Genomic DNA, 26295 nt, shown 5'->3' on the forward strand with positions numbered 1-26295 from the left:
GGAAGTCCTACTCTTTGTTATGTTAGTGAGGCTTAGATGATCTTATATGGTCCCTTGTGGCCTTGTAAGCTATGAACCACCCTCCAATAGAGTGTGGTAATACGTTCTAGTTGAAAAGTTTGTCTTTATTTTCCTCTAAAAAAATCTCTGTATAGTTCTTACAATCAGAGGGTTGGTAAATTCATTAAACAGCTTTTCCAGCTATGTATGCTCTCTTATATCATGCCCATGTTCATAGATTTGCCATGTTTTTTGTAAAGTGGCTAACATAATTTGTGAGTGCAACACAAATAACTTCATATTCAAACCACCAGTATCACTTCCGATATCTGATAACTTAAGACCTGAATCATACTTCTCCAGAGAAAAATAAATAAATGTACACTTTTTTAAACTATAGTCTTAGGCCATATACCATGGCTGTAGGCCATTCTACAGATCATGACAGATTTTTTTTCTGGATGAATTACTCTTTTACAGTGTATCAAAGCAGTGAATTTGGAGATCATGAAGGGCTTTAGAACTTAATTTTGTGATGATAAAGTTACCTTATTTAAGTACAAATATGATGTATTTTTGCTGTTGCATATGGCACATCCAAGTCAATTGTTCTTCTCATTAAGGTACAACTTTGTGAAGTTTGTGAACTGTGTAACCTTCCTAGTAGTTAAAGCACTGTGTGAACTTCCACTGCTGTGCCAATCAAATAGTTTCAAAAATGTAAGAAAGAGTAAAGAATTTTTGGAAAGAACCTGGCAAATGGCTTATTTCTAGGAAGGCTTAAGAAATGGATTTCTGGCCCTTTAGAGCTAGAGTTTAAAAGCAGTGAGGCAGAGTTCTGTCACAGATTTCATCTTAATGTCAGAAGAAAAGGCCAGGGCTATATTTAGCATATATTTAATCTGGCTGCTGGAGGAACTAAATATCTTCAGGTCATCTGTGTATGAGAGACTGCTAGTAGTGTTGTCAGAGTTGTAGTTCTGCCTTCAAGTACTTAGTCATGCTGTGTTCCAACAATTTGGTTAAGGAAAATAATAGTGAGTCACTTGACTTTCTTTTTTGAGTTCTAGAACTCTTTGTAAGGACTTCCTTATTCACATTTTTTTAGAGTTTTCTATGTTAAGGAGCGTCATGCTCGTTTCATGTATGAACTGTTGTCACACTGCAACAATTAAGCCATGCTGTCAAAAGTCTAATAAATCTAGATGGTTGATCATGTGAATTTTTCCCTTCTCTAGCACAAAAGTTTTATGTTTTTTGAGGCAGTTTAAGCCAATTTGATTGCGAAGAGCAAAGGCCCATTTTAAAGTTCCAGCTGCTGATCATGTTCGTGCATAAAGCAGGAACTCGAGGACAGCTGCATAATGAAGCTGTTTTATCAGTTTGATAATAAAAGTGCTTCTATAGGAAAGTACTTGCTTTCATCACAATTCAAATACTTGAGTAGTTTTTTTTGTTCTTACCAACTTTTGAGAAGTAGTTTACTTCTGAGTTACGTTTTCAGTCTGTGTTGGAGTGCATGCATCTAAAGTAATCAGGGGAAAGTTATCTCAAAGATAAAAGTCTAGTAGTAGTTTGTCACACGGCAGTTCTGGATGGTGCATTATGGTTCTGTTTCCACTTCCTGTGGAAGTTAGGTGAAGTTGTGTCCCTGTTTAAACTGGAGGCCAGTTTAAATGAGTTAAACTGACAAAATAATTATCTGTTAATGTGGATAAAACAGCACAGAGGTTGTTCTGATACTAATAGAACCCCCCTTAGAGTGCTGCCTGCATCCACAGGTTTTTTTCCTCTTGTACCGGAGTGGTCTTGTCTTTACCATCTATAAGAAAAATTCTGTGGCCTGCTCAGTCTTTAGAGCAATATGCTAGGTGGATGAGGCAAAACTATGTTTGAGAGCTTGCTGACAGATAAACAGTATGATGAACATGTTTCAGCTTATACTCTTCTTTGTCTTACTAGAATGGGTATAGTCCGTGAGCCCTTAAACCTTATAAATTTCCCCCAGTAACTGATGGCTATTACACAAATCTTCCCCCCACATCTCATGTTCTCCAGAACGTTTAAGGTCCACATTTTCTGCTGTTATGCTCGATATTGAATGTATTTTCATAAAACAGGGTCTTGAAGCTCGACTGGGGCACTCCATGAGAGGGCCATATGTTAATGAAGCACATGTATTTGAAATGATTTTTCTGCACAGAAGTTGCTGATTGGAGATTTTCTGAGAAAATCGGTGGTATTAGATTCTCAGTGGAACTTTTTTGCATGTTTTCTCATGATCTGTTATTTAGGAGTCCATATTTGATGGTTCGTAAAGCACATCTCAGGAAACAAATTTTGCTTGGGCTTTATATGAAATGGGTTAAAATTTTGAGGAAAAAAGTTGGAAGGATTCTTAAGGAAGTTTGTTTTTTCCCTTAGTTGTCTTAATGTTGTATTTCTGTTTATAGTATCATGGAATCACAGAATGGTTTGGGTTGGAAGGGACCTTAAAGATCACCCGGTTCCAACCCCCCTGCCATGGGCAGGGACACCTCCCACCAGACCAGGTTGCCCAAAGCCCCATCCAGCCTGGCCTTGAGCACCTCCAGGGATGGGGCATCCACAGCTTCTTTGGGCAACCTGTTCTACTGCCTCACCACTGTCGAAGTAAAAAACTTCTTCCTAATATCTAATCTAAATCTACCCTCTTTTGTAGCATGTAGTCAAGCAGCAAGACAGAAATGTGGCTGATAAAGCTAAGATTTTTTTGACAAAACAGTGCTAAATTCCTTCCTTAACTAAATTCATTAGCTGTGGACATTTTGAGTAAATCCATCTAGGTTTGTTGTATTTGTGACTTTAAGAAATAAACCTCTGAAACGGGTCGTTTTTCTTACAATAGGCTCTCCTTTTGAGTATTTTTGTGTTTGATTTGCCAAATGAAATCAGCATCCTTTTAAACTTTAATAACTCAAAAACCAGCCATTTGTATGAAAAAAGCTGCTATAAATGGTTCTTCTTTGAGCCATGCAAAAATTATGAACTTGACTGTGGCTTCAATTTTGTCTGCTTTTAAGTTTTTTTAAAGATACCTCAAGATCTCAGTTTTGTAATATGGATTTCATTAAAAAGAAATTGTGATATTTATAAGTCAACTCATGACAAGAGGTATCAAATATCCGCACCATGCATATGCAGGTGGTTGACAAAGGTCAGTGCTGTAAATCCAAAATACAAAATCTTTTAGTTGAGCTAACAGATTATTCATTAGCTACAGGAGCAGCGCAGCTTGTTTCCTTTAAGGGTCATGTGTTAGTTATATAACGTAGCAGAAGTTAATTATGTATGCAAGATTTTATGACTTTAATTTACAATTGAGAACAGTTTAACTGGAAGAACTGTAACTGGCATGTAGCACTAGCTTTCTGCCTTTCTCCTCTCTGAGCAAGAAGGGCTCAGCTGCTGATGAAGCAGGTGCTAAACCTCTGCAGCATAGCATAAGGTAAACCAGCACTCATTTCACTTTCCTTAGTGCGGTGTCTTGTAATTTGCGGTAGCTTAGCAGCTGCTACATGAGCAGCTGAGCTGTTCTTACAGCAGAAGACGGCAGCTGGGGAGGAGGAATCATGGCAGCCATCCCAATTTTATGCAAAATAAGAATAAGAGCATTTAAGTACTTTGTACCCAGTTTCTATCTATGGAATCTAGATAAAGTTTGCTAGCAATCAGTATAGACTCTTCAGATATTGGTACTCAAAATCTATAATCCTGTTGCAGCCCAATTCACCTTTTCGATTTAGTTTAAAACAGTAATTCTCAGTTACAAAAGGCAATCTTGTAAAATTTTTCTTATAAAGTGAACATTGTCTCAGACTTACAGAACTATTCGCTGTACGGATTTTTTTATTCCTGTGGCAGCTTTGCAGACTTAGCATGGGATCAGAGACAAGCTGAATGTATCACCAGGAATTACCCAAGTCAGCTAACAGCTTTGTTAATGAATGAAGCAGAAACAAATAGGCTGTAGCTATTGTACCCTGCGGCATTAAGAATAAAAAATAAATCTTAATTTTAAAATATATATATTTTTTGTTTCATCTGTGTGTTTCTGGCTACACTGTCACTTTACCCAGTTTTCCCAAGGAGAATTCTCTTTTACCCACTTTCCTGAATGGTGACTGAGTAATTTCAGGACCTGAAAAAAATAATCTAAAGCCTCGTGTAATTCTGCTTTGTTATAGAGAAGACAGACCTGTAGTAACTCTGCAAAAACTATTTGCAGTTGTATCACTTTGAAAGATACTTGAAGGCTACACTGTGTTAACAATGATAAATTTAAAGATGCTTCATATTTTGATTCTTTTTGCAGAGTGTTAGACCTACACCACAGAATGAAGCTATAACAGTACATTTCAAGCCAGTTACGTTGAAAGCCTCTGAAAGTAAATATACCAAAGTTGCAAGTATTAGCTTTGATGGTAAGTACTGCTTCTCTCCTCTTAGAACTTGTCAAATGCTTCTTACACTTCCTGAAACTTCATGAATTGTTTTCCAGTCTCTTAAGAAAATGGTAATTGTTGTTTTGAGGAGGAAATGGAATTTACCTATCTGGAAAATTTTACATCTTTACATCTCCTCCAACACCATGTATCTGAGAAGGGTCGTTTCTGAAATCACAATTGGTCAGTAACTTAGACTGATAGCTAACTAATAGAAGAATAGGAATTCCTAAGCAATCTTATACGTGCGTAGTTAAAAAAATAAATAAAAAAAAAAAAAATTGAACATCAGATTGTATTTAACATAAGTGGCATTCTTATGTTAGGACGCCCTTTTTAAAAAAGTATTATTAACCTATTACAATGCTTATTTATGCATTTTTTGGAGAAATCCTAACAAACCAAGACACATTCCTCACAGTAATGTAAATTAAAGGAGAGTATATCCCTTAGATTACCCTTCAAGCTTCACAAAGTTTAAAGAAGAATCCAAAATACTGTTCCACCCTCCCCCCATAAATATTGTAATGTCCACAGAAATAGGGCTCTGTCATGCGCTTGAGCATCTTATTTTAGCTAGCTTTATTTGTTGTCTTGAATTCATATTAAAGAAAAAGGCAGGTGAGGGTGGCAAAACCTTTCACTGTTACCTTTCCTACAAAGATATGTATCTTGATACTGACTTTCATTTACATCTTTATGAAAGAAGTGCTGGTTTATTTCCCTCCTATGTAGTGTGACTGTAAATATTATGCTGACATTTTATAGAAAGGTACCTCCGTTTTCATTAGAAATTTTAATCAACTGTCAGAATGCTGTTGACCTATTCAGATGTTACTGCATTAAGATACTAGTCAGTGCTGTAAGTCTCTCAGCCTGGATTGCTTAAAAATGGAATTGTGTAGTTGCAGTGTTTTTCAGGTAGACATAATTTCAGAATTTGTATGCATAGAAAGGATTTATTTATCATTTTTGATTAGTACTTCAGAGTTTGAATAGCTTACAGTTTATTAGATGAGTTAAATATGTCTTAGCCTATAAATATTAAATTCTGAAATAGCTGAGCTCTGCCAACCTGAGGTGGTGTAATATGTCCAGATTTTGAAGCTGGAAGAAATTGTTGTATGAGGACATACTGACTAACACATGGTAGATTTTGAAAGGATTGGTAGGTGGAAAAAAAATCCAGTCAAACTGCTTACTATGTGTAAGGGATTGACTTGGTGAATTATTTTCAGTGAAGCTGCCTGCTATAAATATTTGCTCTTTCAGCTGTCCTACTATATGCAGGGGCTTTAGGGGCTGGCAGTTTCTACTAACCAGTATTTGAATTCATTGACTTTTTTGGTGGTGTTGCCATCAGGATAACATTGCTTGTTCTGTGATACTGGAAGAGACCTGTCAGTTTTGTTCTTGGCACTTGTGTGGTCTGGGTTCTTGCATGGATTCTGATCCTATTTCTATCCCTGTGTTCCTGGTCCAAGGTTCTGCTCGACTGGTAGTTGTAAATACAGAGCCTAGCCATAAGTTTCTGTTCTGTTAGCGTAGAGAGAGAGATCCATACTGTAAGTGGGGAATTTGGCTCATCTAGGATCTGAACTATCTTCTGGACATGTTTGTTTGTTTGATGGGAACAACAAGGCTTCCATAAAGTACATAACTGTTGTGGTTTAAACCGGCAGGCTCATGGGTTGAGTTTACTATGACAGGAAATGAAGGGAAAATAATGATTAAAACCAATTTTTATATATATGTGTGTGTGTGTGTATATATATATATACACACACACACACACACACACACACACACACAAAAAACAAATGATGGTTAGTGCAATTGCTAACTACTTGCTGACCAATGCCCAGCCAGTCCTTGAGCTGCTGAGCCCCAGCCAATTTCCCCCAGCTTTTATTGCTGAGCATGTGGTATGGGATATCCCTTTGGTCAGCCTGGGTCAGCTGTCCTGGCTATGTCCCCTCCCAGCTCCTGGTGCACCCCCAGCCTCCTAGCTGGCAGGGCAGCACGAGAAAGTGAAGTCTTTGGCTCTGTGTAAGCACTGCTCTGCAATAACTGAAACATCGGGGTGTTACCAACATTATTCTCATGCTATATCCAAAACACAGCACCATACCAACTAATAGGAAGAAAATTAACTCTGTCCCAGATGAAGCCAGGCCAATAACTTAGCTATGTCAGCTAACTGGTATAAGGGGGATGAATTCAGATCTTTTACTTCCAAGACTCACTCCATGTCAGATGCTTATTGGAACTTCATGAAGATCCATTTTCCACTTCTGTGGTACTTTCTCTGGGCTAGCCCTTTGCTTTTATTTTTTCACTCATGCTAATCTAACCTGATGGATGGCTTATATTCTTTTACAGCATCAAAAGCAAAAAAGGCATCACAGTCTTCTGGGAAAATAACTGTTAAAGCAAAAGAGAAGAGCTACTCCAAACTTGAAATTCCATATCAAGCAGAAGTATTGGATGGGTAAGTTTACAGTTGAACATTGTTCAAAAACTAAATGCTGGTATAGAAGGTAAAATCAGCCTTTTTGGGGAGTGAGGGGATATAGAGAGGTGGTACCTATGTTTTCTATATCTGGAGCTAATTTAGAACTACAATTACTGGTAAAATTTTCTGTTTTTACACTAATAGATGAGGTAGTCTCAGTAACGCACAAACTGGTTTGAAGGCTTGGATTCAAAGTGACCTGCAATAGTTGTTTTTCAGAGTAGCTGAAGACTAGATGAGATGTTAGAAATTTTTCCAGATTTTCCATATGTATTTAAAAAATATATATTTGAGGAAAGTCTTCATTTTTTTCATGCTGTTTTCTTTTAATAGGTACTTAGGATTTGATCATGCTGCTACACTCTTCCACATCCGCGACAGTGCTTCTGAGTCCGTGGAAAGACCAATCTATTTAACAAACACATTCAATTTTGCAGTCCTTATACATGATGTTGTGTTACCAGAAGAAGCAAAACCAATGTTTAAAGTGAGTCTTGTTTCAGTGGAACATTTTTACCTAGTAGTAAATGTTTAAGCATGCTGCACTTTGTTGAATTTTAACTTTGATTTTCATTCTTCACTGATCTAGGTCCAGAACTTCAGCAAACCTGTCTTAATTCCACCTAATGAATCCAGATATATTTTTACACTTCATTTTATGCCTTCCACATCATCTGTTCACATAGATAACAATATTTTACTTATCACCAATGCTTCTAAATTTCACCTACCTGTCCGAGCATACACAGGATTTTTAGATGTAAGTATCTTCATTTTTTAGCTATTCCAGTCTACTTAGAGGCAGACTTCATGGGACTTCCTTTATTCTGCTTCTATGGGAGGATGGCTTTTTTAAAATTTTAACAGATTTTACAGATATGGAAAATGTCACCCACTTCACCAGATTTGTCCTTAAACAACTTCTGTTACTGCTAAAAAAATTTTGTTCCCTCTAGTTATATGTAGAAGATGTATAGACTTTTGAGGTTATCACAGTATTGCTTCCTGCATTTGACTTATTAATTTGTTAATGAGCTTACTAGAATTTGAGCATATTTTAGATTTAACATATGCTAAAACACCTTTATCAATCTTTCTAGTACTTTGTACTGCCTCCAAAAACTGAGGAACGATTTATAGATTTTGGCATATTGAGTGCAACAGAAGCTACCAGCATTTTATTTGCAGTCATCAACAGCAATCCGATAGAGGTAAGGATGGGTTTATTTTTAGCTTGCCTTTTAAAAATTTTACATTGGTCTTGTTACTGAAAGAGTACCTTTTTGTTCTTTTTAAGCTGGCTATAAAAAGTTGGCATATTATAGGGGATGGTTTGGCCATAGAACTCCTAACAACTGAAAAGGGCAACAGAACAACAGTAATCGCAAACCACCATGAACTACAAAATGCTACTGCATCTGATCAGTCTTCAGTAAGTAATCCTTTGAAACTATTGCTTAAAGCTAGATTTTGGAGGGGAATAAAAAAGTGCAATTTTTTTTTAATTTAATTTTAGCAACGGATAGGGAGAATAAGAATTATTACGTAAGAATTATTCAGTAAGATATAGCATGTAAACTTTTAAAAATTATTATTAATGTATTCCAAGTAATAGTGTTACTTTCGGGTTGGTAAGAATTTGAAAGGGGAATTTCAGAAAGTTATCTCCGTAAACTCAATGATGCTTATCATTAGGGAAGAGTGGAATTTATCAGCACAAGAAATACTTGTCTGAATTTTTATTTTTACCACTGTAAGCTGTTTCAATTGGATTTTGATTCAGTTCAAGGAAATCGGGGATTGTTGGATGTGTTTCTTAGTGAAATTTCTTTTTGTTTTTAATGAAATACAATGGATGACTCTCTTTTCTGCCATTTACAGGTGATACTAACATCAGGTTATTATGCTGTGTTTAGAGTAAAATTAACAGCAAAAGAACTTGAAGGAATTCATGATGGAGCTGTACAGATCACAACAGATTATGAGGTACATTTATTGTATACTCATGGGTGTTGTCCAAATGGAGTGTTCAATTTTTAAGTGTGAATTTCAAAGGGTTGTATTAATAGACAGATTGTAGTATCAGGGAGAAGCTGGGGCTGAAAGGGACATCTGGAGGTCAAGTTAACTCTGCAGGTTAACTCTTGCAGGGAACTACAGTAATGCTACTGTATATTCTCAAGGAACAAGAATGACTTACATTGAGCTTTTCAACCGGCTTTCAGAAATTTCCATTTAAGTCTCACCTGATGCTTTGCGATATGGGTTCTTGAGCATCAAGGCAAGAAAGTTCTGACATAACACCTATAATTTACTTTTTAGTACGTTGTCAGTTACTGAAATTGAGCTATAACTTTGAAGGGATTTTGTCAAAACCCAATGTGAAAATTGCTTTGGAGAAACTGCAGTTTGCTGACAATTGATGAAACAGATCTTACACTGAAGGTAGTAAGGGAGAGAAGAACAAGTAGTTAATTCTGAATTTCATATGCCTTTCCTGTTAATTTTTTTGCAGAAGTGAAAGCTTCCAATACATAATAGAAACTGAGATTTTGAACTTTTTTTATATGTCCACATATGTATGTGACTCCAGTTTTAGAGCCTGAAGTCTTCTATTTCTTTTTTTTTCCTACAAGTTATTCTACTTCTATTGCTAGCTTTAACCATCCACAGTAAGGATCTTATTGCTAGACCTTCCATGCTCCCTTTTCGAAGTCTACTTCTATCTCGGTCTTATGTCTTATCATGACTTCTAATGTTCTTGGGGAAATTTAGTATATTCTCTTCCCTCATAGTAATTCATTTTAAATGTCATCCTGCTGCTTTTCAAGAGAGTGAGCTCCACTCAGGTGCGACCTGTGTAATGCCCCATTGGAGAGCTTTTAACTTTGCTTTTGTGTTCCATGTAGAATGATGCTAAGTATGACTGAGCAAAGGTGTGCTCCCTGACAGTATGAAATGACTGTTTCAAATATGATGTTGAAATCTTGATCTGTGTTTCCATGTTTTAAAGGTGTTTATAGCCTAGGCTACGTTAATTGTAAAATTTCAGGTTTTGCTACTCTATGCAATTTATGTGGAAGAGATGTTTGAAAGCTGAAATTAACATATTTTTTCCTCAACTTACCTTGTTCTTTTTTTTTCTTCCAGATTTTAACTATACCAGTGAAGGCAGTGATTGCTGTAGGCTCACTTACTTGCTCCCCCAAACATGTTTTTCTTCCACCTTCTTTTCCGGTAAGATAGGTCACAGCATTAAATATTTTCTAATTGTATTTTTTATTTTTATTTATCTGTCTTTTCAAGAGAGATCTCTGTCTTGAATTGTTAAATGTCAAATTACTGGAGAGATTCGTTTTTATTTATATGATTGTGTTTGTCACTTTTTCCCCCTGATGTCCCAAGCATGAATTATCCCTATTTCTCCTCTACTGAGCACTTGAATGAGATCTTAGAATACTGTTACGATACCAAAACTGATTCTTTGCAACTTCATTCTAAAGTTACTGTGGTTACTGTGTGTATTAGCACGAAGACAAGGAGATAAAATTGCATAAAGACACTTTCCAGATTTCTGAAGTGTAATGCCAAAGAGCAAAGTTAGCTAATGAACTGAAGTTTCAGTGTAAGAAATCCATGGTCTCTGTGGAAGCATTATTGTATTGTTTCCACACTGAAAGTAGATATCTTTGAAGGTATTTGATGGAGTACAGGAACAGGAAAGCAAGAAAGCTCTGAGGGTCTACATCTCTCTGCAGAAGTATCTAGAGGCTGTTCTCATCCCTGCTCCTGCAGTAGTGGTTACTGAGTGAGTGCTGAAGGCAGTGTCTTTGCTCAGGGTTACAGACTTGCACACCAAGCTATTAACCAGATAAAACCTTTCTCTTATGGGGCATTCAACATCACCGTAGAAGCATGGGGAATTGAGTTATGTTGACTTTGCGATTGGTATTTCATTGAAGTCAGAGCTTCATGTGACTTTATAATGAGTAGGGAACATACTATGATGGAAAATCATAGGGAGAGATTGAAAACCGAAAAAAAAGTAGCAAAAGGAGTTAGGGAGTTAGGAACAGCAGGATGGAAATACTATTCAGGCAATTTTCTGAAATAATAAAACTACATTAAATGTATTTTGAAAAAGCAGCAATGCAAAAAAGGGATAGTTCTCCAGTGTTTTTGCTGTGACTACTGTGCAGCTTTAGGAAAAAAATAAATACTTGACTTGACAGTGTGTTATGATAGAATAACAAAACACCATCCCTCCTATAGAATCATAGAATATCCCGAGTTGGAAGGGACCCAGAAGGATCATCTAGTCCAACTCTTGGCACTGCACAGGTCTGCCCAAAGTTTAGACCATGTGACTATATAGTATATATAGTCTGAATATATTCTGAATCTGAGAGGTTTGTACCTTTGATTTGTATTTTGTAACCCATTCCAGTAAGCAGTCAGTGGTGAGTTGTCTTTTGCAGGTCACTTTGAGATCAACATCTTATAGACAGCACCTTCCTGAACAGACTGGTCACATCTACACTGTACAAATACTTGAAGCAATGTCTGGCTTGGTGCCTATTTGACAGGTGTCTCTTGTATACCACTCAGATGACTTGTGTATGTGAACACATTCTGTTTCATGCTTAGTTTAGCTTAGAGGCATATGTTTCAGGGCTGCCTTCAGTATGTAACCCCACTGTCACAGCACCGTATTTAGTCAGGACAATTTTTTTCCCATCTTTTCTTGGTTTCAGATAAGGGTATGGATCTCCTCTGACCCTTTTTTAATTCTTCGGGGGCCAGAGCATTTTTACAATATTTTAAGGTTCTTACTATTTCTTTTATTTGATAGTAATGGCACTTGCCTTCCTTCTTCCTCCTAAGAAGCTCCTCTTGGATTGTATTTAGGGCTGCAAACATTCCTGCATTTTCAGCCCACAATTATTCCTTGTCATTTTGTAACCATTGATCCCATGTCATCCCTGTACTTGAGTTTAATTAGTTCCCTCCCCTCTTTTTTAGCACTTGACATTGGTATAGAGCAGTGCTTCTGCTGGGGCTTCCTGTTGGTAGTTGTTTTTTATTTAAAAAGCCATGAGGTAGGGTTTGTGTTTTGTTTTTTTATCTTACTTTACAGGCTGTGCATTTCCCTGCTCATCATTCTGATCTTTCATCTTTAGCAGTCTCTTTTCTTAATGAGTGATTGCAATTGTACATTGTCATCTGAGTAAGGTTTTACCACACTCTTAAAAGTCTTAATTATCTCTAGTGAGGATACCTCAGGTAATGCATATTGGTGGAAATGGTTTTGTTTCTTTGTCTGTCCTGTATAGTCTTAATCTGTTGTGGGATCCATGACAAGATACAGGCCTTCATCCCCTCTACCTGCTTTGTCTTTTCAAACAGGGAGGTTCTAAATTCACAATCTTATATTTGCAATTATTGAATTCAATCTACTTTCCCTACTCAAGTTCAGTAGGTCAATCTATATGCCATCTTGCTCTTCCTCCTATTCTGAAAATGCCTCTTAACTTTGTAAGATAAACTTTTCTCTTCCTACTTTTTGGTACCAAAGCAATTAATAAAAAATATTCCTAGACCAGTATCTACTAAACTTTAATAAACATGAGTTATTTCACCCTGATTTTTTTCATTCTTAGAACACTGCCTGTTCATTACGTCTTCTTCCAATAGCTCCTTAATACCTCTTGCTGATCTTACCACTTGTGTACTCTTAAATAGTACTTTTCAGCGCTATTTTATCGAGTGCTTTACTTCATGTTCAGTAGATAAATGATCACTTTTTGAAAAAGTAACGCAATAGGGCTCATCAGGGGAAGACAGGCTAAGCAGCAGGACTTCAGTAAATTGTCGCTACGTTTGTCCCATTATCCAATCCATCTCTTTCACAAATTGTTCTAAAGTCTGTTGTTACTCTCAAGGTCAAACAGTCATGCCTACAGTTGCAGGGATTATTTGTTACTTTTTATCTTTTATCTGTGTGTCCTGTTTTACAGTACAGCCTCACCATTCTCTGGATATTTATTGCACTGACTTTTCTATCTGTAACTTCATTCATCAGCTGCTCCATGAGTCTTTGATAAACAGAAATAACTTAATGGTTCATTTCCCTTTCACCATAGACTAAGCAATTTCTATATGCTGTATCCTAGTTTATATATCCTAATTCCTATCAAGGTCTTTGTCCCTCGAATACTGCAATAAACTATTCTGTTAAATTTGGAGTCATAAAGGAGTAATTTTCTAACTTTGTTTCATTCTTCTAACTAGGATGACTAAGTAACTTCTAGATGTATCTTAGATTTTCACAAGATGATTCATTCAGGGAGCCTTTGAGCTCCTACATTTTGTTTGAGAGTATAAATTCAGAGAGCATTATCACCTTTGACAGAATTCTAGGCTCTTTTCTGTGTTCAGGCCTCAAGCTTCTCAGAGCAGTTGGCTTCCCTGACTACTACTGTTAGTTGATCACTTAGTTCTTTTGATATTTGAGAACACTGAAAGCAGATTGAAATTAATCCAAAAAAAAGGCAAACTAAACTTGTGATCACTGAATTCATGATACTCTTGCATCTAGCTGTTCTCTAATGCTTCTATTACTTATGAAAATAAGCCTAAAATAGCATTAGTTCTTCTAGTTCCATCTTTTGGTAGAGAAATCTGACAGTTATAACATCCAGGAATAACTAGGTGCGACAATTTTAGTAACACTTACTTATCAATTCATACCTAGGATGTAATTCTCCTGCAGCTGCCCAGTTCCCCGTGCTGCTGTCTCTAATTTTATTGTATCTGCACCTAAGTCCAGTTGCTGATATTCTGTAAAATTCCATCAGCAATAGGCTAATGGTGCATATAGGCCTTCTGAAGATCAGTGACTTGATTTAAACACCTTTGCTGTGCTGACTTCTGCTTTGTAAGGGCATTGTTAGTTTACAGAGCCACCTCTCAACTCTCTTCCCTGAACCAAAATTATCTTTGAGAAACTGTATGCTAAATATGTTATCTTTTAATATTTTTGTATTTACTGAGTGGTAAAGTCTTTCCTTGTCTGTTGTTTCACGTTTTAAAGCTGTGTAAGGGTCTCAGTATACTACTTTCTATTTGTTCTGCATTGCTTAATGAACCTTTATCTTGCCCAATTGGTGGAAGTTGGTTACTCATAGGATTCTGTAGATGGAGTTCAGGCATTGTCATTTCTACTTCCCATTCATTTTAACAGGACTATATTGTTTAGAGAAATATTCTTGTCTCATTTCTTTTTCAGTTGTTACCATCGAGACTGTTTTGCTATGTGATCATTTCCTCAGACAACAGTTGAACTTTGCAGGATCAAAATTTATCTTTTCATCTTCCCACTTGACAAATTTATTTAAAAAAACAAACAAAAACAACAACAAAACAAATAACCAACAAAACCACAACTGGAATATTGATTTAAGGGGAACATTAAAACCTGTTTGTTAGAAGATAGTCCTAGGCATTTAAATTTGCTTCTATTTGTTTTTTTTATGTAGGACTGAAAACCGGTCACCACTCCTGAGTAGCCTTTCACTTCTTTCATTTATTGTTTGCCATATACTTGTCAGGGCTGGTTTTGAGATAAGAGGAAAAATACGGTTACGGAATCAGTGACTTACAATTGAGATCACACTGGAGTGAGCTTTAAAAAGGGTACGGAGTATAGAGCTTGAACATTGCAATGATTCTGGTCATGACATACTATGAAACCTTACATGCTCTATCTAAAAGAGTGTTGGCCTCAGAAGAAGGTTCAGGATGTAAAGGTGTGATGGGGAAAAAACATACACTGTTTTCCTTTTAAATGTTGTAGTTTAAGTGCGTAGTGTCTTTACGTCATTGGGAAGGGAAGGGAGGGTTATACTTGTGTTTTAAAATGGCCTCTCACCTGGAACGTTGATAATCTGCAGCTTCATTCGTCTGCTCTGTTAAGATAATTCCTAACTAGTAGTAACTATGTCCTAGATCTATTACAAGAAGCTTGTTTCTCTTCTGGGGGCTGAGAAAACCAAAATTTTCCTCCTCTGGCACTCTCTCAAAGCATGATTTGATTAAGCAGAACTGTTGTCCTAGTTCTCCAAAACCCTTAAGCTGTACTTCTTTAAAAAGAGATGAACTGTGTTTGAAAGCAGATGAAGGAAGAAGTCAAATTCACAGAAACCTACCTTAAAGTTACAAATGGCATTTTTAAGAAAGCACAGTTAAAATCTGAGTTTATTGCAGCTCTACTGTGGTCTTTGCCAGTCTACCTAAATATATATGCTAGGGAAGATGCTTGCCATGCAGCCTTTTTCATCCTTTCTTTTCTTTAGGGGAAAGTAGTTCACCAGAGCCTGAACATTATGAACTCCTTCTCTCAGAAAGTGAAAATACAACACATTCGCTCCCTGTCTGAAGATGTAAGGTTTTATTATAAGAGGCTAAGAAGTAATAAAGAAGATTTAGAGCCAGGAAAAAAATCAAAGGTTTGTTTTTTGCCTTATTTCTACAAGTTCACAAATTGTCTTCTGGTGTAAGTGTCCTGTGGTCAAATCTTATTCCTTCTTTCTTTGGTCATCAGATTTACTGTGCAGTTTCTTAATTGGTCTGATTTTACCTGTTTTGCAGATTGCAAATGTTTATTTTGATCCTGGTTTACAATGTGGGGATCGTTGTTATGTAGGATTGCCTTTTCTATCAAAATGTAAGTAACAGTCACCTTTTTAATGAAAATAAAAAACAATTGTTTCCTCCTTGCATTGATTTTACATGAAGGGTTTAAAAATGTTATGTTTTTAAAGCGGAATCTAAAGTTCAGCACAGCATATCAATGCAAGATGATGTGTGGGATTCTGACTGGGATTTGCACGAGAACTTATTCAAAGCATGGACAGAAATAAGAGAGAACTCAAGCCATAGGTAAGTGTTTTATGCCTGTTACTTCCTCAGATGTTAAATCACTAGATAATTCTGTTACATGTGATATTATAAAATACAAGTTTATTTTTTATATATATATTGCGGTGCTCTATGAGAGAGGGTCAAGGAGTCACTTGGCCTTCTGTGCAAAACCTTAAAGAAAACATGTAAAAAGTTAAATATACTACTACTAATAATAATTTCCTCAAGTCAATCACAGCTTTAGAAGTTACTATTAACTGGAGCATGCTGCAGTTCTTTAAAACATGGCAACAGCAGGACAGTCTCTATTCTGCAAAACTTTCCTAAAAGAGATTATACTGTTCCTGCAGTATCTCTGCTTAATCTGTTTTAAAGTAGTAACCTCAATATCCCTTTAGGATTTCATAAGGTTTTCTATTGCTGCTATTCTGAGATCATTTAGGGAATTGTCAAATTGTCTGGTATTTCTCCTTGAGAGATGCTAAATAAAAAGTCATTAATCACTGCTATCTAATTTTTAGAAAACTCTGCAGGCTTCTATATACTTTTTAAATATCTGTTTTCTAATATGTAAAGCAATTAAGCTTCAAGAGATGTTAACTGTAACACCAAGTGTCTTTGATGGTGATAACATCTAGACTCGTTTCAAAAAAGTGTACATTTGCAGAAAAACAAAATGACTAACTAAATAGAGTAACAAAAACATACTTCCTTTATCACTTCTTTATTATAATGCTGATATATTAATAACTCATAAATAAATTTGACATAAACAGAATTCTCTACAGGAATGTTTTATCACCTAGAGTAAAAAGACAGTAAAGGAATATACTATCTAAAAACTACTTCTGACTAAGTTGCAATTCTAGTGAATGTATAATGCTTTTTAAAGAGCGTTAAAATCAACCCACTATCCAAGCAAAGGAGAAAATGCTCCTGAATACAGAGGGTTTCTGACTTGAGTATTTAGATTCTCTCCAAAATACTTCCCTCGGTTTGAAGTGTAGCGTTTGGTCTGTTTTGCTAACAGGAGAGCTCAGTGCTACTAGTCTTGTTTCAACTCATGGTGGAAAGCTTGTGGGGGACAGGAGTCAAGTCTGTTGTACAGGTTGGCTGACAGCAAAGGACTTCATTCACTTGTGAAAATAGTAGCTCACACCAAGTGGCTAATTCAGATTTCATGAAGATTTGTTAGATGGGAATATAGGCACATATTTCATTGTTTCCACTGCAGCTAACATGCATCAGATTTACTGTACTTTATGCTTGTACAGTTTGATGGATGCACAGTATGTCTTCTGGATAGTGGATATCTGAATGTTGTGTTAGAAACACACTGTAGTAGGGCTGATGTTTTTCCTTTCAGCTGTTTATACCTTTGCAAGTTGTCATAGTCAACCACTGTTAAATAATCTCTCTCAAACTTTTATTTCTGTTTAATGATCTGAATCTCAATCATATTCTCAAAACTTGTTTCTGCAAAAGTAAGAGCTAGGCATTTTCTCACAAACAATAAAATGTCTCACTGTCTAGAGAATATTGATGTAAGAAAAATAATGAAAGATTTGTGATACAGTACATAAGTCCTATTGTGTTTTCTGCCCATCTTTCTCCATAAATAGGCCCTAATAGAATTTAGAACGGATGGATGTTGACAACAATATTTAAATGGTGAACATCTTTAGAATTTTTCACTTGGTCTCCTAGAGCATATTTGGGGGGTTCTATTTTAATAGCAGTAAATACGGGCAGAGCTTAATTTTGTTTGTGTACAAATGTGATATACTATTTCTCAAACTAATACTGTTTTCAGGGTACTGTTAAGCACTCTGCTTTTTACAGGGTTGTTTTTATCAAGGCTTTTGCCATTTTACTCCTGTAAAGTAAGCTTTGTAACTATTTTTCCAGACTGAATGCTATATTTGAAGTTGACACAGACCTTCAGAAAGATGTCCGGTTGAAAATTACAGCAGAAATGGCTTGGCCTTCCATACTAAGTTCACCACGCCAATTAAGCTTCCCACTCACCAATACAAACAGTTCATCAGTAAGTTATTTTGTTGGTAGTACCATTTTTAAAAATGTTTTTAATAGCTTCTAATAGCTTTTTAATAGCTTCTGCATTTTTAATAGCTTCTAATTACAGTTAATCAAAAGTAAGCTTTACAAAAAATTGTGTTTCTGATTAGGAAGAAGAAATTTTTCTAGAAAATCCAGCAGATGTTCCTGTGTATGTTCAGTTCCTTCCTGTAGCCCTGTATTCTAACCCATCCACATTTGTTGATAAAATGCTAGAACGGTAAGTATTGCCTTAGAGTGCATAGGGTATTTTCACTGTACAGCAAAATGCATTTTACAAAAAAATGCACACTGTGTTCATAGTTAGTGTTGTCCACTTCTAGAATTTGTATCATTAGTCCAGTTGGGAACTGAATCAGGGTGAATTCCCGTAGAATATATTTTTTGCTGAGTTAAAATAATGTTTACTTTTTTTCCTTAACTTGAGGAGGTGAGGGGGGAAATAAGGAAAGTCAGGTGATTCTGTCAGCTGCGTTTTGAGTCCTACCATAAGCTATTGATTTGTGCTAAAGCCTGTACTTAAGTATGTTGCTATCTTCAATTATCTGGGAAAGAAAAAAAAAAACACTTATGTGTTTCAGGTTTAATTTGAGTAAACCAACTAATTTCAATCTGAGGACTCTAGAGTTCCAGGTCTTCAGAAATTGTGTAAGTATTTCACTACATTCTTTAGATACATTTTTTAATGTTTTAAGAAGAGTTCAGTCATACATGCATTGAATTTTAGAGGGGGGTGTGTGGAAAAACATGGTACTTCTATTGTATATTCTTACGGAAATGGGTAAAATATTTCTTCAAATATAACAGTTACATTTTAACTTTATATGCTTGTGTTAACAACACAATTGCACAAGTTGCAGGAAAACTACTGCTTTATCAATTCTCTTACTGATACAGGATTATTCAGTGTTGTGCTTGGTAGTTCTAAAATTAGCAAAGTACTGAGTTTTCCATTGCTTTGTTCTTCATGTTAAAGTATTTTTTAGTATTTTGTGTACAACTTTAAATATGCATTTTTTTGTATAGAGTATGCCGCATCCTGAACACTTTTCTTATCCAATATATAGACACTTTCCTCTCCATTTGTTTTATATTAGCAATAGTTTTATATTAGCAATTTGCAGTGCATCTAAAGGCAAACTAGGCAAAATATACTTTTTTCAACAGGTCTTCTATTCTAAGTTTTTTCCCCTTTTTTTCTTTACTCTGGAAAGACGGTATTTTAAAAATGTTTTACTAGTGGAACATTTTGAAGGTAGAAAATGTTACATAATGGCTTAACGTTAATTTGGTATTAAACTATACATTTAAAACCTTCTCGACTCCCAGTATTAGAGTTTTATGAATCCACATGTGTATAGTTTAGTTCCATTCTGTCTTGCTGTGTTCTACTGCTTGTCAAACAGATGATTTACTAATAAATGTGGATTTTCTTGTGCTAAAAGTTTTTTCTGTTAAAAAACAAAAATCAGTGCATTCCATTTGGTAGTACACTAGTCTACAACACAATTTTCTATCTTAATAAAAGTTCTATTAAATATGTGTTAAAAATTCCTTTTTTTAAAGTGTTGCTTTTGTTTTCCCCATTCTTTTAAGGTCCAGCCATTACAGAGCACTGTAGGCCTTACAAAGGGCCTGGCTCGTCATTCAGTCTTAAGCCTGCTATTAAAACCTGGTGAGAGAAAGTCCGTCAAAGTAAAATTCACTCCAGTTCTTAATAAAACTGTTTCATCGTTAATTGTTATCAGGTACGGTAGATATTTCTGAAATGAGTTAGAGTTTCTGATATGTCTTTATTTACTTATATAATCATACTTACTGTCAATAAGAAACTATCGCTTTTATGAGAGTAATTGTAGAATCGTGTGTCTGGAGAAAAATTTACTTTAAATGTAATTTTGACATGTTTTGCAGTAGTTAAGCTGTATTCGGTATGTACTTGCTAATACAGATATATTAGCAAGCTAATCCATAGCTATAGTTTGATTCAATTCCTTAAATACATACTGTACTGCTTTGAAAGTAGAGTATCTAGTTATAGGTGCCATTTGCAAGGTAAAGTTGCAATCTCAGTTTTTCCCTTTAAGAGTTTTTTTGCGTAATTATTTACCTTTTGTATCATGTGATACTTTAATATGATGATGAAATACGAACTATAACTAGTATGTCATCATTCTATTAATTGTATGCTATGGTGCGCTTTCCTAGGCTTTAGTCTTTCAAAAGCTATATATATGGCAATTCGCACTACTTATTCCTCTACATGGGGAATTACCTGTGGGACTGCTTATATTTCTGTCTTTCAGGACTACGGTATAGCTTTGTATTCTGTAGAGAAGCTTGCAGAAGCAATAGACTGCATAATTCTTTCATGAGTGTTTCCAATCCCCCCTTTCTTTTTTACACACAGAAATAATTTGACTGTAATAGATGCCATAATGGTACAAGGACAGGGAACGACTGAGAGCTTGAAGGTTGCAGGCAAACCTCCTGGTCCTGGAAGTTCTTTACGCTTTAAAATCACAGAAGCACTATTAAAAGACTGTTCAGAAAGTGAGTACTTCATGAACTACTGTGCTGAACAGAAAATAAATGACATTTTACATGTGCAGCTTAAAATATGTATGTGTGGAAATGTTTTTTTCCCTGTTCTAGTGGGCCAGAATTTTTTAACCTTTAAATACATTAAAATTGCTTCTTAATTTAGACAGAAAATGGTATATCTGTTCTTTTCATTTTAACATGAAAATTAAGAAAACTGAGAAAGTTCAGAATCTGCATGCACATGACCAACAGGGAAAAGGGAAGGATATGATGTTCCTTGACTCCATGATGAAAGTTAAATCCCAGACAAATTCTTCTCTGGGGTCAGAGGTCTTCTACTCCATGCCCCAGGCTTGCTTCTGAGCAGAGGGCCAAGAGTACCTGTATTTCTAAAGGAACTGGTAAAAGCAGTTTAGTTTTTATCTGGTATTAAAATCCGCTTTATTACTTTGCAAATTTCCAGATGTATTTACAAGATACCCCGTTAATTACTGTCTGAAATTTTACTGCTTTTTTGGGAGATGAGTAAAAAAAAAAATAATTCAAGTAAAGCTTAGTCATTACCTCTTTCATGTTGTAAGTTAGGGATTTTTTTTTGCTGTTGTAGCTCAGCAATGGATTTTACTTTTAAGGCACAAAAAGTAAGTTCTAATACTCCAAGTGCTGAGACTTTTCACTGAATACTACTACACTAAGCAGTATGTCACAGAACTTTACAGCTGAGATACTTTTTTTTTGTGTAAGGAGGTAGCGCTGTCACATTTGGGGGTTTTTGTTTTCTTCCCGTATGAGTTAGAATGCACAAGAGTCTGGTAACAGAAATCTGTTCTGTCACTTATGTAAATGATTCCATAGGCCCTGTTGTAGAAGATGAGCATAGTCAAGGATATCCATTTAGCACAGTATTAATTACTTTTATCTGTTTGTTTCCAGAAATGAAATACAAGGAACCAAATTTCACATTGAGAAGAACATTTAAAGTGGAGAATACAGGGCAACTGCAGATTAATGTGAAAACAATGGAAATCAGTGGCTATACATGTGAGGGATATGGATTTAAAGTAGTTAACTGTCAAGAGTTTGCACTAAGTGCCAATGCCTCTAAAGACATTGTCATATTGTAAGTATCTTTTTCTTCTTACATCTAAATAGTCATACCTGAGAAATTCTGTGTACCTATTTCTGTTTTAGAGGAAGTGAGTGTTGGTTAAATTCTAAGGTTTTTTTACTTAAGCTTTGAGTATTTTTTTTTGTTTTCTTATAAAACATAAAACCTCTCTTCTTGCAAACAACTATTTGATTTTTAAAGAACTTCAAGTTTTCATGACTGACTATAGAATTATTTTTGATATTATCCTGCATTGGAAAAGGGCTATATACAGCTTTTTATACACTTCCTTCATTTGGGTTATGAATGCACATGAGCTGTAGATTTATGTATGTTTTTGGTGCATTGCAGTAGATACAAAAGGGCCTTTAGTGTAAGGGTTAGCATCATAATACACAGCATTTCAGTCTTAAATATTATGTCTGGTACCTTCATGACAACAATTAAATTCTGCCAGTTATTATTGTAAAAAAAATCTCTGCATCAAAAACTATTCTTTAACACTGCTTGGATTTAAAGCTAGTTGTTCAGAATACAGTGTCTAAATAGTTCAGAAGGTAGTACTGTTATGCAAGAGAACATAGAAGATATTGCAGGCAGTGAAACTTCGCCAATATTTCTGCTACAATCTTAGTTGGAGACAGGAAAGTAGCAATGTTTTGAAAAGGAATGCAATTTTGATTTAAAAGTGAAATGTTTAAAAACTTTATAGCTCACATAATGATCGGTTCTATTGCTTAGTTATAGCCATTGTTGTGTTTTTGTTTTTTTCTTTTACCACATTCATAGCTTTTTTAGCAGATTTGGTCAAAACTTGATTTCAGTTGTATTTTCCTATGGTATATCAGGGTAATCTAGTATCAGATGTGTTAAGCATAGGTGTTTATGAACTTCGAACGCATCTTGAGGTATTTGAAAGGTATTCATTAGTGTTTGTAAGCTAATTGTGTGGATGATTCTTACTTGTACTGCTAGGGTTATTTATTGTAAATGTTTGAATGGAATCCCAGTCATGACAGTAATTGAAGGGGTGGGGATTGTTAAATGGCTGAATATTATCTCAAATTTTTGTGCTGTTCAAATGACAGGTTCTAACATTATTTACTTTGTTTTCAGGTTTACACCCGATTTCACTGCTTCCAGAGTAATTCGTGAATTAAAATTCATCACTGCAGGAGGCTCTGAATTCGTATTTATCTTGAATGCATCCCTTCCATATCATATGTTAGCAACATGTGCAGAAGCGCTACCCAGGCCCAACTGGGAATTGGCACTGTACATCCTTACCTCAGGAATAATGAGGTAGTGTGTATATGTTTGTTCTTATCAGTATATGTGCATGAGGTACCACCATTTGAATACATGTTCAGCCAAACTTGAATCAAATCAGGTATTAGAGCACTGCTAGCAGTATATTTATGTACAGGTTGAAGCATTCTTCATGAGTACTGTGCTTTAGAAAGATGAGGCAATGACTGCAGTGAGCTTAGCAGATGCCTTGGATGAATTTAACTTTGCTGCCACTTGTATGTGACAGGCAACTGGTGATACTAATAATGGCATTTCTGAGAACCTGAAGGGCATTGTATTGGTGCGCTTTTTTCCCCTCAGTGACGTATGTTAGCTATGACTGGTTGAAACTTGAGTTGAAAGTTCCATTGTGTTTTCCTAGTCTAACTTCTACCTGTTTTTTTAGTCTGAAGTTATAAATAATCTGAAGTTATAAACAATGCTTTTGTACTTGTCTACTGGATATGAGACACTGTCCTCCACTGTCTTTATCCAGAGAAAACCGTAGCATAGAAAGTTAATCAGTGGCAACAAATGTTTTTACTGTTTAGTTAGTGTTAAACTTGTGTTTTAGTGAGTGATGAATAGCTGCTGTGACGAAAAAGTGATTTTCCTGTGTGCTGCAAATCTGAAGCATTATCCAAAGCCTTTGTAGCAAGTCAGGGGTGTAATATTTGTGTTTCTTTCAGATTAAAATACTGCTTTTTCCATTTTGCTGTACTGCATTATATAAATATTTGGTGAAGCTCTTTCCTTGTCTAGGGATTGATAAAAGAAATAGAGAAGATAAAGCTTGCTTCTTTTTCTTTTTTGATTCTTCAGCACTTTCCAAAGTAATGCAGTGTTTTTCTTATTTTTCTTCTACGTATCTGTTTAGTTTGATGGAGTGAATGATGTTTGCCAGCTCCTAGGTGTAGTTTGTAATTTTATGTGTACTGTATTTGTTAATTAGACTTTACAAAATGATACAGAATGCTAATCCTTTCGCTCACTGTTTTTTCTTGCAAGTACAAAACTCAGCAGCAAATTAGAGGAGTCGTAATGTGACCATTTCATAATATTCCAAGGATCAGGTGCACAGACAGCCTCTAACTTTGAGGAAGTCATAAGATAGAGTTTTGCCTGTTGCCACTAACGTAGTTCCATATTATCAGTTATCCCTAATTTCTACAAATGAACAACTCGAGTTTGTCTAGTTCATCTTTCTCTTTTAATAAAATATTGTCTGAGGTGCCTTCCCTAAATCACTGCTTGGCATGTATTGGTACCATACTTGTGGCTCCAAGTTTTTAAGTCCAACTTGATAGGCCTTGTGTGAAGGACCCAGTCCTATTTATGAACTTACTAAGGATGCACGTGTTTGCCCCAGGCTAAAACTTTGAGGGGAAAAAGGTGTTACCAGCAACTCTGTCTAGAACATGTTATTCCCCACTGCATGGTGTTCCTCACACTAGTTTAAATGACATAAATACACTAGGCTAGTTATCTTTTTCTATTGTTATCAAAGAAGCAAACAAAAAAAATGGACCAGCACTGTTACCACCATAGCAAGACAAAAAAGTGCAGTTAAAAAGACTACAAAGCAAGACTTGTTCTGTGTTTTTTTTGTTGTTTTTAATTTCAAAGTTGGTACTCGTTTATGAAAACAACAAAGTTTACTAAGGAAAAAGGGAGTAGAGTTCTTATCCAGAATGGCCCAGCACTGGTACACTGAGGGGAGTGGTGTGGGCTTGAGTGGGAACCATGTTCACCCAGCCCACCAAACCCCTGTGTGCTCCGTCTCAAGTTTGTTGGCACTATAGAGATGTAATACTCTTGTTGGTATCAGTCTCCTGAAACTTTGAGATAGTACCATGGATTATACTTAAAAAATGAACGAGGTCATACCTTATTCTTTATATTCCAAAAATAATTGTATATTTGATGGTATAGCACCCAAGGCAGGCATCGCTCTGTTGCGTAGGAGTTTGTGAAAGCTTGTCTGAAAACTTCCCTTATTTATTTACCTTTTTTGTAGCTTGTTGACACTTTGGATGAAATTTATATTGCTACCATCTGCTGTCGGGTTATATGTCTGCAATCCTTTTTAATTCCTGGGGTGGAAAAAAGCACTAATAACCAGCTATAACCAGCTGAGTTGGTCTCCAGAGTTGCTCGCATTTTTGCGGACAGTTGAAACTTAAGATGATATCTAGACTAAATTCCTTCGAGACAGCTAAAGTTAAGCAAGAGGTATCTCATCCTTTTCTGTGAATTGAAGCTCGTTCATACGTTTGGCTTACAAAAACCAGCAGTCAAAACTGAGAAGAGAACAGAAACTGAAGTTGCTAATTTGAAGTTATTTTTGCATAAACCTTCTAGGGTAATAGGCAAGGCAATCTTTAGTAATCAGCAGTGTGTCTCGTACCCCCACCATCACCCCAAAATTCCCACCTCTTAGACGATGTACTCCATAGCACTGTGCTGAATGTCTCTGCAGTGATTTTATGGCTTCATCAGAAATACAGTTCACTGCAGTGTGTTATGTAAGTGGAGAACTCCTAAACACTACTGCAGCAGATGCAACTAGTTGTAAAACTTGACATAATGCTAGATTTTAGTTCTCTCAGCAGTACATTTATCTATGGAGGATCTCTGCTTTTAAAACAGAATTACACCAACAGTCTGTGAGAGCTGCTGACCACTTGTATGCCATTTTAATGTTTTGATTGTATCTTATTTTTAAAATTTCAATTAATATAATAGGGGACTTCATATCAGATTTGCATCTTTAACCTTTATTCTCAGTATTGTTGATGTGCATGTTATCCTAGACTTCTGTAATTTATGTTTCTGTTAGACAGAAATGTGGTTTGGATGCAGTTTTCAGCTTTTTTATAGAAGATACAAACTTTTCATCTTGTGTTATTAACGTCATTAACCTTAGAATACTCAAAACATAGAAATACTTAAATGACTGCCTCTCTACTCTGCAGTGTGCTCTTTCTCTTGGTAATTGGAACAGCCTATCTAGAAGCTCAAGGAATTTGGGAGCCATTTAGGAGACGCTTGTCTTTTGAGGCCTCAAGCCCACCCTTTGATATGGGAAGGCCACTTGATCTCAGGAGAATAGTTGGAATTTCATCTGATGGAAAGTAAGTACATGTTTCTTTTTTTTCCTTTTTCTTTTTTCCTCTTTATTTTTTCCTCTTTAGTTATAAGGCCAGTTAAAAAGTAATATGCTCTTTAGAACAGATGAATGAATGAGTCTCCCATGGGTGGAAGATGAGTTATAAAAAATGGACTTTGTGGTTGAGAGGATTATTCATCTCTTTCTAAAAACAAACCCTGTAAAATTTTCTGGTTCTGCTCTA

The 26295-nt window shown here is 35.8% G+C and overlaps 1 protein-coding gene across 2 annotated transcripts in view; it reads left to right on the top strand.

The window, feature by feature from the left end:
• The window catches only part of TMEM131 (transmembrane protein 131), a 97514-nt gene that overhangs the window by 54335 nt on the left and 16884 nt on the right, over positions 1 to 26295 (top strand). For both annotated transcript variants that reach the window (XM_083806392.1, XM_083806393.1), the window contains 19 exons: positions 4355 to 4463; positions 6867 to 6975; positions 7333 to 7486; positions 7589 to 7759; positions 8100 to 8210; positions 8297 to 8431; positions 8881 to 8985; positions 10150 to 10236; positions 15354 to 15506; positions 15649 to 15724; positions 15822 to 15939; positions 17830 to 17968; positions 18111 to 18220; positions 18582 to 18648; positions 19597 to 19748; positions 20411 to 20553; positions 21478 to 21664; positions 22769 to 22954; positions 25918 to 26076. In XM_083806392.1, coding sequence (XP_083662518.1) covers positions 4355 to 4463; positions 6867 to 6975; positions 7333 to 7486; positions 7589 to 7759; positions 8100 to 8210; positions 8297 to 8431; positions 8881 to 8985; positions 10150 to 10236; positions 15354 to 15506; positions 15649 to 15724; positions 15822 to 15939; positions 17830 to 17968; positions 18111 to 18220; positions 18582 to 18648; positions 19597 to 19748; positions 20411 to 20553; positions 21478 to 21664; positions 22769 to 22954; positions 25918 to 26076 — 2471 coding nt within the window. The remainder of the gene's footprint in view (positions 1 to 4354; positions 4464 to 6866; positions 6976 to 7332; positions 7487 to 7588; positions 7760 to 8099; positions 8211 to 8296; positions 8432 to 8880; positions 8986 to 10149; positions 10237 to 15353; positions 15507 to 15648; positions 15725 to 15821; positions 15940 to 17829; positions 17969 to 18110; positions 18221 to 18581; positions 18649 to 19596; positions 19749 to 20410; positions 20554 to 21477; positions 21665 to 22768; positions 22955 to 25917; positions 26077 to 26295) is intronic.

This window comes from Anser anser (genome assembly GCF_964211835.1).
Source record: "Anser anser genome assembly, chromosome: 1".
Classification (NCBI taxonomy): Eukaryota; Metazoa; Chordata; class Aves; order Anseriformes; family Anatidae; genus Anser; species Anser anser.